The sequence below is a fragment of the Polyodon spathula genome, chromosome 60 (genome assembly GCF_017654505.1).
Source record: "Polyodon spathula isolate WHYD16114869_AA chromosome 60, ASM1765450v1, whole genome shotgun sequence".
NCBI classification, from domain to species: domain Eukaryota; kingdom Metazoa; phylum Chordata; class Actinopteri; order Acipenseriformes; family Polyodontidae; genus Polyodon; species Polyodon spathula.
In genome coordinates, this window is record NC_054593.1 from 720,575 (window position 1) to 731,729 (window position 11,155).

The window sequence follows — 11,155 nt, forward strand, 5'->3', positions numbered from 1 at the left end:
TAGTGTATAATATATGTGCTGTACAAGTCACAATCTGTACAATTCGTTTAAAAATCTGAATAAAATGATTTTATGACTGAACTGTGGTAAAACAACAATCACAAATCCAGAATATGATGCGCGTGTAACACACTTAAAAGACGCATGACGGTGGGGGTGAGGGGGGCAACTTTGCGATCGAATCTTTCATTGAACTAATTATTTTAGGTAATGAAAAGTATAGACAGAACTCTTCAGAATCGCTTGCTCTATGACATACAATTATAGCGGCGAAGTTATTCACAGCGAATATCCCCAGAAAGCGGACATTTTAGTATAATTAAAGCTGAGCAGCTTTTCTGCCGTAATCGTTATTTACTTAAAATAACCTCGTGATCATGAAGTCCTGTACAGAACGGTACACATACTGACAGTCAGCCTAGCTATCGAAACTGCAGCTGTAACACAGTTTAACACCACTACATCTCGGTGCAAATCAGTAATCATGCACTATACACAGTAGCAATTGAACAATTTCTAGCAATTGAACTTGGAAGCCAGAAAAATACTAGCTATATCATGGTAGATTAGAGGCTAATCTTGAAGGCAATCTGATTTGTTTCCGTCAATATTATTAAGCACAATTTTTATTTATTTATTTATTTATTCTTTCAAAACGTTTACCTCAATATTCCACGGGGTTTACTGTGAATCCCATGCGTGGTTAGACCCTGTTCACGTTTCGGTTCAGTATCCCAGCGGCCCAGTAAACAGCAAGTAAGAAAAAATATTCTTAATAATTTACACGCAGTGTATGTACCTTAAAAACTGTCCTGGCTTGTCAGCTGTTTATTTTTAACTAGCCTACATGTTAAACCATCAAACTATCGTTTGTTGTTGTTGTTTTGGTTAATGCATATTTCAGTGGGTGGTTGTTGTGTACACGTCAGTAGACACTAACTTACTGTATCTAGTACTACCTCTTAAAATGTATTAGCGAAAATAATATAATTTGACATCTGGTAGCCAACGTGTTGTTGCTAATCGTGCAGTCTGTTAAGTTTTCATTGTGTTCATAAAGTTCAGTGTCACCATCCATTTGTTTCATTTGTAGCACTTGTCATTAAAACCACAATAGCTCCCACTGCTGTTGATTGCAAACACTTCTAGAATTTTGTCTTGTTTCAGCACATTGACAGCGTTCATAGGATGTGTACAAAAACGGACATTTACTTTCTAAAGTTCACCACAAGGGGGCTACCTATGACCATGAAAACTGGTAGTCCCTGATAAAAATGATATTGCCTTACCCTGCCACATATACTGCTTAATACTAATAATACATCTAATAGTAAATCATATAATGGTTATATATAGTGTGCCCACTTTCTTTTTTTAAGAGTGTAACATTGATTTTTTTTCATAACATTACTGTGAACCATCACGGGTGACATAAGAACATAAGAAAGTTTACAAACGAGAGGAGGCCATTCGGCCCATCTTGCTCGTTTGGTTGTTAGTAGCTTATTGATCCCAAAATCTCATCAAGCAGCTTCTTGAAGGATCCCAGGGTGTCAGCTTCAACAACATTACTGGGGAGTTGATTCCAGACCAAAATATATTCTTGGCAGGGGTGGGATTCGAACCCACGCCTGGAAATATTTAATCTGGACTAATACAGTGCTCTGTTGCCTCTAAGAAACAGTACTCAAAAATGAACGCCCAACATGGGGCTCGAACCCACGACCCTGAGATTAAGAGTCTCATTCTCTACCGACTGAGCTGGCTGGGCTGACCTGACCTGCTCATCGTAATGCAAATAATCACTAAAACTGCTGCTGCCACCTTGTTAGCGGAGGTGAACAATATGTTATCATTGTACAATGAAGCTGTGAACAGCCTTGTCAACGCTATATTAAATAATACATCAATTATTTGTGATGTATAATTTTACAATAAAGTTAATGTTAATCAATTACATTAAACTGTTGATAATCCAGACAAATGTAAATATAACACGTTGAAAATGTGTGCTCTGCTGCAAGGTTTGGAGAAGGCATTTCTCTAAAAGCTGCGTGTGACGTCAGAAAGACAGCAGCCAAGAGCAGCCGGCGCAGCAAGCTCTGAGTACACAGTGATGTTTTGTCCAAATGTTTGCGCTGTCTGTAACACAAACACAGCTGCATATAAATTCTTCAAACTTCATAGTTTGCAGGCCTCAGGGAACTAATGCCATCAATTGAATGAAACTGATTGCTTAAATGCATTTAACTATAAAAATTAGTTAGATTATGTTTGCATCCAAATAACATTTTAATTTGCTGCTAACCAGTGCTTCCAATATATTTGCCAAAATTGACAGTCAGCTGTGTCCAAAATGATTTGTGATGATAAAGTTTGATCTATAACAACTAATGCGCTTAAATTTCACAGTAACTACTTGCAAGCCTTTATAGTTGCTAGCAACTCTAGTTATTATTATTATTATTATTATTATTATTATTATTATTATTATTTCTTATCAGATATCCTTACCCAGGGCGAATCCAAAACACAGTGTGATTTGATATCAGGACAGTTCAAGAGCAGATAACAGTGTTGATAGTTACATCAGGGTTAGACACAAGTGCAGGTGAAATACAAGGTAGTACAGATTGGTTTCAGTACAGGATTAAATACAGTGAAATAGGGAGCAGATCAAGTGCATTAAAGGCAGAGTGCTGTATTGTCGAGAAGGGGAGAGTTGAGTTGTAAAGGTGTTGTCTTAAGAGGTGTGTCTTGAGGAGGCGCCAGAAGGTGGTCAGGGACTGCATTTACGAGGCAACTCCTTTTGAGCTGCACATTTCAAACAAACATTTCTTACACACTCTAAAACAGGAATTTATGTTCTATTCCTAGAACAGTTTCCAGTTAACTTGATAGCATTTGCTTCAGTTACTTTCTCTAGTCATGAAGTATTTAATATTAGACATGCTGAATACTTATCGATTTCCATGTACAGAAGTCAATCTGTGTCGATGAATACTGCAGCTCTCCGGACCCGCAGTTCCAGTGTAGACGGCACTTTGCTGTACGCATTGTTGCATAGGCTCGAGTTCTTTTCAAATGGAGATCAGCTTGTTGATCTCCAAAGCTTGCAGCATTAGTTGTTGTTGGCAGTTTTCCCACTGGGAATAGTTCCGTTGATGAAATGTAACTCAGTTCAGCTAATGTGCTGCAATTGAAAAGTTACTTAGTTTGTTTAAGTGATCTTATGGCAATTCTCTCGGAATCTTCCAAAAACTTAACTGACGGCTTCGCTTCAGTTCGTTTCGTGCAGATACATGGAAACAAAGACCCGCTTTCTGATTACTGCAGTATTCAGTTTACTGATCCAGTCTCTCGTAGGACAGGGCCCTTCCTCAGAAGATGATTTTAGCCATTATTCAGAACATTGGTTCTTCCTTGCCTTCTGTGATTTCAAGCATGTGTGCTCCCATGACTCTACAACTTACTCCAGAGCAGCACACTGGAAACTTCAGCTTGCAGCAGAAGCTTGCAGCTCACAGCAGAAGCTCGCTCACACTTTGAAAGTCATCGGATATCGTGATTCTCTCTTTAACCCTGTGATTGGTTAGTCTGGTTATTTTGGGCAGTGCCTGAGTCCACGTCAAGTGTCTTTCATTGGTTGTTCTCGTACCGACGTGGCCCCTTCTTCTCCATTTGTCTGCTATTTCGCCCCCTGTCGGCTGGATTTACGACAAGGACTGGTTCTCGTCTTAGTGTCAAGGTACTCAGAATTGTCTGGAAGTTGCCCTCAGCAAAATACTACTGGTGCCGATATGGCTCATTCAATGATAGGTAAAGATAAAACACTTGTCTTTCTAAAAATATTCTTTTTCAGTGGGGGAGTTTGTAACCAGACCAAGAAGACACAGAGAATGGTTTAAGATCCTCTTTAGATCCGAGGAGTTGTGTGGAGTAGTTGGTGAGTAAGGGTCGGATTCTTTGTATGTTGCTCACGAAGAAATAGAGGTTAGTGCTAGAGTGGAGATGTGCTGGGATTAGGAGAGGCAGGGGTCCAGGGTTACTTGGTTGAGGAGGAGGGAGAGAGCATGGTAGATTCCAGAGGAATGGAGATAAAGAGATCAGAGGAGTGGGGAGATGAGGAGATGAAGAAAGGGAGGTCAGATTGAGAGAGGTTTGAGGTGATGCGAGTGTATCCAGGAGGAGATAGCAGACAGATGGGTAGAGATACGGGAGGGGATGGTGGGATCAGAGGGGGGAAGGAGAGGAAGATCTGAGCATCATCAGCATAGAAATAGTATGAGAAACCATAGGATGAGATGAGGGGGCCCAGGGAGCGGACGTAGAGAGAGAACAGGAGAGGACTCAAGACTGATCCTTGGGGGACTCCTGTTGAGAGAGGATGAGGTATGGAGTTCAAAACGTGCCAGGTTACCTTGTACGCAACGGTCGGAGAGGTAGGAGGAGATCCAGGCCAGAACAGTGGCGGAGAGTCCCAGGTCAGCGAGAGAGGATAGGGTAGGAGGGGATGGAGAGAGAGAGGTTGAAGGAGTGAAGGAGAGGAAGGAATGGGTGGGTGGGGTTGGAGAGATATTGAAATTACCTAACAGGACATTTGGGGTAGACAGAGAGGGGTTGGAGGAGATGAGATAGTCCAGTTCGCCGAGAAAGTGAGTGAAAGTTCCAGGGAGACAGTACAGTACAATTAGCAGGAGTTGACAGGGAGAGGGTAGTTGGACAGCATGAAATTCAAAGGTGTTAACAGAGAGGTGTTAAGAGTAAGGAGGAAGAGAGAAGACCAGTCCCACCTCCCCGTCCAGTGAGACACGGAGTATGGGACAGGATGTAAAGAGAGGACAGGGCAGCAGGAGTTAAGGTTATCAGGAGAGAGCCAGGTTTCAGTGAGATCACTGAAATCGGTGGAATGCAAAGGCAGAGATGAAATCAGCTGTGTTAGCAGAGGAGTGACAGTTCCAGGGAGCACCAGAGAGAGAGTGCAGGAGGGGAGAGAGTGGGAGGGGGGGCAGAGGGATGAGGTTGGAGGGGTTAGGGGAGCAGTGGCGGACAGAGAAGAGAGGATGGGAGGGAGGCTGTCTTGCCTGCGTTGTTGCCTTTGTTTTTATGTAGTCTCCCTTCTGTTTTTTTATTGTTGATTTCTCCCCCTTCCTTTTTAGTTTAAATGCTACTGAACTTGCTCAAGGATCTTTTCTCCGAGTAGATTGGTTCCCTTTTTATTTAAGTGCAGTTTGTCCCACTTATATAGATGGTCCTTGTTGTAGAATGTGATCCAATGTTCAAGATAGGTGAAGCCTTCCTGTGTGCACCACGTCTTCAGCCATGCGTTTTGATTAATTATTTCCAGCTGTCCATATGGTCCTTTGCAAGGTGTCGGTAGTATACCAGAAAATACCACAGTTTTGGTTTTCTCTTTTAATTTCCTTCCTAGCTTTCTGAATTTGTTTTGCAGGGATTTTGGTCTGTCTCTTCCAATGTTGTTTGTACCGATGTGGACGACTACTACCGGGTCATCTCCTGTTCATTTTAGGAGCCTGACCGCGTTCTCAGTGATGTGCGTGACAGAAGCTCCTGGAAGGCAACACGTTGTTGTAGTAAGGGGGTCCAGACTGCTCACTGAACTTGCTGTGTTTCTCAATATGGAGTCTCCAGCAATCATGACCTCCCTTCTTTTTGCTGCCTGGCCAGCATTGTTTATGGGGTCCTGGAGGTTGTTCCTTTTGTTCTCTTGGTGTTGGTTTTTCCCCTGTCTTTGCCTACCTGGACCCAGCTCTTCTATCTCCCTGGTGGCTTCTGTTAGGAGTGCAAACTACTCAGATGGGCCAGCTCCTCAAAATCCTGCTTCTGTCATTTCCTGCAGCTCCATTTCTAGCATACTCGTGAGTCCTGGATCTTGCAGCACTTTACACACACTTGGTTTAGCTCTGCTGGGTTTTCTTGGATTTCCCACATCGTGCCAGTGTCACAGATTGCTGGCTTGAAGGCCATGTTAATTATTAAATTTTTTATAAGATTAAGTTTAGTTTCTGCAGCTGCCAGCCTGCTTTGAAACTGCTTCTAAACTGCTCTGTACTTTTGCATGACTATACCTCTCCCATGCTTTCGCTGTATGAACTGCATTTGTATGTATCTGTTCGTGGAAGCGACAGCGAGTGGGAGAAGTACAGGCGTGGAAAAGTACATAGCAGTTTAGAAGCAGTAAGGAGAAATTGCATCTTGAATTGCTTTAATCAGAAAAAACAGGACATTGGGGAAACACAGCAGCAGCTCAAAGTCAAACAGCCGCGTGTGTTTTTCTGATAACAAACAAGCTGAAACTCGGAGCAGCTGATTCAAATTCAGCGCCGTTCTGAGACACGGGCGAGGGGAGGAGCCAACAGCACAGCAGAACAACGCAGTTAAACGAGGCAGTCTTCCTAGCGACAGCGAGTGGAAGCGACAGCGAGTGGGAGAAGTACAGCCGTGGAAAAGTACAGAGCAGTTTAGAAGCAGTTTGAAAGCAGGCTGACAGCTGCAGAAGAAACTAAACTTCAAAAAAAAAAACCCTCAACATGGTCTTCAAGCCAGTAATCTGTGACACCTGCTTGATGTGGGAAATCCGAGAAAACCCAGCGGAGCTAAACCAAGTGTGCGTAAAGTGCAGCGCAATCCAGGATTTGCATAAACTAGTAAGTATGCTAGAAATGGAGATGGAAGAAGTAAGACAGCAACAGGATCTTGAGGAACTGGCACACCCACAATTCGTGGAAGTCTGCATCACCCCTAAAAGACTGAAAGCCACCAGGGAGATAGAAGGTCAGAACAGCTGGGTTCAGGTAGGCAGAAGCAGGGAAAAAAAGAAACTTCGTCAAACACAACCACCAGAAATGAAAACAACCAACAGATTTGAGTCACTTCAGAATTTTGATGAGCAGAACCAACAACAAGAGAATGAAAGGAACAACATCCAGGACCCTATTAACAGTGGTGACCAGACAGCAAAAAGAAGGGAGGTCATGATTGTTGGGGACTCCATATTGAGAAACACAGCAAGTTCAATTCGCAGTTTGGACCCCCTTACTACAACAGTGTGCTGCCTTCCGGGAGCCTCGGTCAAGCACATCACTGAGAACGTGGACAGGCTCCTAGAACGAACAGGAGATGACCCGGTAGTAGTCGTCCACATCGGTACAAACAACATTGGAAGAGACAGACCAAAATCCCTGCAAAACAAATTCAGAGAGCTAGGAAGGAAATTAAAAGAGAAAACCAAAACTGTGGTATTTTCTGGTATACTACCGACACCTTGCAAAGGACCATATGGACAGCTGGAAATAATTAATCAAAACGCATGGCTGAAGACGTGGTGCACACGGGAAGGCTTCACCTATCTTGATCATTGGACCACATTCTACAACGAGGACTATCTGTATAGACGGGATGGACTGCACTTAAATAACAAGGGAACCAGTCTACTTGGAGAAAAGATCCTCGAGCAGGTTCAGAAGCATTTAAACTAGAAAGGAAGGGGGGAGAAATCAACAAAAAAACAGAAGGGAGACCGCATCAAAACAAGAACAACAACTCAGGTAAGACAACCATTAAATGTATTTATCTAAATGCTAGAAGTATCAGAAACAAAATTCTAGAACTTGAAGCTACTGCACTAACAAGTAACTATGATGTGATAGGTGTTACTGAAACTTGGTTGTCTGAGAGTGATGGGGACGAATATAATATTTGTGGGTATACACTGTATAGGAAAGACAGGCAGGACAGAAGAGGAGGAGGGGTAGTGCTATACATAAGAAACAGTCTTGAAGCCCAGGTGTTAAACCTGGACAAAGAAAATAAAACCGAATCAATATGGGTCAGAATAACGGACAAAAATTCAAAGGGCATAATAATAGGAGCATGCTATAGACCGCCAGATTCAGACGGTGAGCAAAATAATCTGTTATACAATGACATTAGAAATGCGTGTAGCAAAGGAGAAGCCATACTAATGGGGGATTTCAACTTCCCCCATATAAAATGGGAAAACCCGGTGGGTAGCGCGAAGGATGAAATTGAAATGGTGGAAATGACAAATGACTGCTTCCTAACACAATTTGTCAAGGCACCGACTAGAGGGGAGGCATGCCTTGATTTAGTCTTTTCAAATAACGAAGATAGAATAACTAAAACAGAGGTCAGAGAACCACTGGCAAACTCAGACCACAACATGGTCTCATTTGAAGTGTTTTTTTAAAACCCCAAAAGTAAAGACTAAATAGGAGGCACTTTTTTACACAGAGAATTGTGAGGGTCTGGAATCATCTCCCCAGTAATGTTGTTGAAGCTGACACCCTGGGATCCTTCAAGAAGTTGCTTGATGAGATTCTGGGATCAATAAGCTACTACCAACCAAACGAGCAAGATGGGCCGAATGGCCTCCTCTCGTTTGTAAACTTTCTTATGTTCTTATGTCTCCCCTCTGCTCTACAATTTATTTCAACCCTTGCTCTCTCAAGTTCATGCTCTCCCCTCTCCCCCTCTAACACCTTTCCCCTTTTCTCTACTGCCTTCTCCCTCCCTTTACCTCTCTTCCTCTATTTCACTGCCCTATCTCTCTCCCTCTCTTCCCCTGCCTCTTCACCTCCCCTCTCTCTAAAAGATGCTCACATAGTTCATTAGAAGTAGTTTGAAGTTCAAGCCCCAAGTCTTTTGTTTGTACTCTTGCCGTTTCTCTAAAACACATCAACATTGTCTTTTAAAAATATGGGTTAGTCTGGGGCTTGGCTTAACAATAGTTCAGATTCTGAAAATCCTTTTTTATTCTCCCTTTTCCCTTAACTTGGGTGCTTCTCCCAGGTGGCAGTAGACATAGAACAGCTGATGCAATTGTGCTGAAACTTGGTATGGGCATTCTTTAGCACTCATTACTATCATACTATCAGTATCATAACTATACTATCATTATCATAACTGGGAGCATGTATGTCTCCCCCACCACCTACCCTTCTCTCTATGTCTTATGTCCTTTTCTCCTTTCTTGTGTCTCCCTCTTCCCCTTCTCTCATCCCTTTTTATCCCCCCTTTGCCTGCCACCCTTGTTTCTCCTCTCCTGTTCTCAACAGGAATTTATATCCCAGGTGACAGGTATATTCTATAGGTTACACTCTTACCCATGTAGAGAACCTGTTTTCCGATTATGATGAAATTTGGTACACACTTTTTTTAAACACATAATTAGGAGTTCTCTCCCTCTTCCACTATAACTCTGGATCCTGATACAGCGTGACCCCGACTTGCTCCTCTCTCCCTCTTCCACTGTGACTCTATATCCTGATACAGCACAACCCTGACTCGCTCCTGTCTCCCTCTACCACTGACTCTGGATACTGATACAGCACGACCCCGACTTGCTCCTCTCTCCCTCTTCCACTGTGACCCTGACTCGCTCCTCTCTCCCTCTTCCACTGTGACTTTGGATCCTGATACAGCATGACCCTGACTCGCTCCTCTCTCCCGCTTCTCCTTTCTCATTCCACTCCACTCTGTCTTATTTTATAATACAATAATATTAAAAATAAATTCTCCTCTCTGGCCTACAGTTGTTGTAAATCTGGACCCTGATACAGTACACTGCCAGCTCACCATGACTGAGGATGGGAAACGAGTTAGATGGAAAGAGACACGGCAGCCTCTTCCTGACAATCCAAAGAGATTTGATTTCAGGCCCTGTGTGCTGGGCAGGGAAGGCTTCACCTCAGGGAGACGCTACTGGCAAGTGGAGGTGGGGGAGAATACATGGTGGAGATTAGGAGTCAGCAGAGATTGTGCTGAGAGAAAGAAGGACTTCCTCATTACCCCCCAGCAGGGTTACTGGACTGTGAGGTGGAGGAGTGGATATGGAAATGAGTTTAGTGCTCTCACTGACCCCCAGACTCGGCTCCCCAGGAACCCGAAGCCCCAGAAGCTGGGGGTGTATCTGGATTATGAGGAAGGGCAGCTCTCCTTTTACAATGTGGAGACCAGATCTCACATCTACACTTTCACTGACATGGAGTTCAATCCCAATGATAAACTCTATCCATTCTTCTGTACTTGGGACAGTAATACAGATCTTGTGCTAGAGTCCCCTGACCCTGACCCTGTCAGTGCTGCAGATTAAACTCACATTGCTGACTGAACCAGGAAACTATTCGGACAAGAAGATAATTGGGACAGAACACAGAATGAAATGCTGGGACCTGCTTTAAAACCACAAACAATATGAAAAGCACGGCTTTGCTTTGTCATTTATAGGAACCAGTACTGTGGATCTTGAATCGGGTGGAAAAACTGGTCAGTGAAGGATTGGATCAGTTCCTTGATTTATTTTAGGTGAAATTCTAGTTACTCTGATCATCTACAGTTCAGTTACAATGTGTCATGTATGATGTTGATATTATTAGCACTTGTAATGTGGGTATCTATGTACTGTATGAACCCAAGACCCATCTGGACTTCAAGTTATGAAGAAAACGATTTTCTCTTGCATGTAAACAAAGTGATTTATTTGACCTAACGAAGTACCAAGTAGTATGTTTTTAAATGAAAATGCATTTCTGCTGTAACATGATTTTATTTCAAAGCTGCACATACAGTGAAGTGCAGGATGTGTACAATTTATAGAATCAATAAGTTAGCTTCAAGCACATTATATTGCATTAACATTGCAATGCATTAAAAGATGAATGCTTGTGAACGTGCGTCAATCGACTATTCTTCTAGCAGACTTGATCTATTTGTTTACATTGTATTGTAAAAGCAGATCAATAAAACTGTTTGCAATTGTTTTTTTTAGTGAAGTGTTATTTTCACATTTACAAAATACTTTTCTAACTCAGTAGATGGCTAAATTTAAAGAACACTAAAAACATAAATAATAAACTTAAGTAATAAATATTCTGCTGACAATACTTTTTGGGGAGAATTAATGCTTCATTTGTACCACCCACTGGTGTATATACTGTAGAGATGTGTTTTCATTTTCTAGACCTGATAGTTCTTAATTGCTTTTCCATCTTCTCTTACATTATACCAGTCCTTACAACAGCTCAGGAGAGTCCTCCGATCCCCAAGCCAATCTCCTCTTTACACCCAGGAGCTAAACATACTGAAGTGCTACTGCCCCCTGGAGGACAGAGGC

General features: G+C 42.5%; 1 protein-coding gene and 1 non-coding gene across 2 annotated transcripts in view; one reads left to right on the forward strand and one right to left on the reverse strand.

Moving 5' to 3' along the window:
- The window catches only part of LOC121307895 (E3 ubiquitin-protein ligase TRIM39-like), a 28,078-nt gene extending 17,290 nt beyond the window's left edge, over positions 1-10,788 (forward strand). Inside the window, exon 10 of the mRNA XM_041240223.1 lies at positions 9,576-10,788. Coding sequence (XP_041096157.1) covers positions 9,576-10,135 — 560 coding nt within the window. The 3' untranslated portion in view covers positions 10,136-10,788. The remainder of the gene's footprint in view (positions 1-9,575) is intronic.
- On the reverse strand, positions 1,699-1,771 carry trnak-cuu. The gene has a single exon. It is a non-coding gene; the product is annotated as a tRNA-Lys (tRNA).
- Positions 10,789-11,155: the final 367 nt, after the last annotated feature.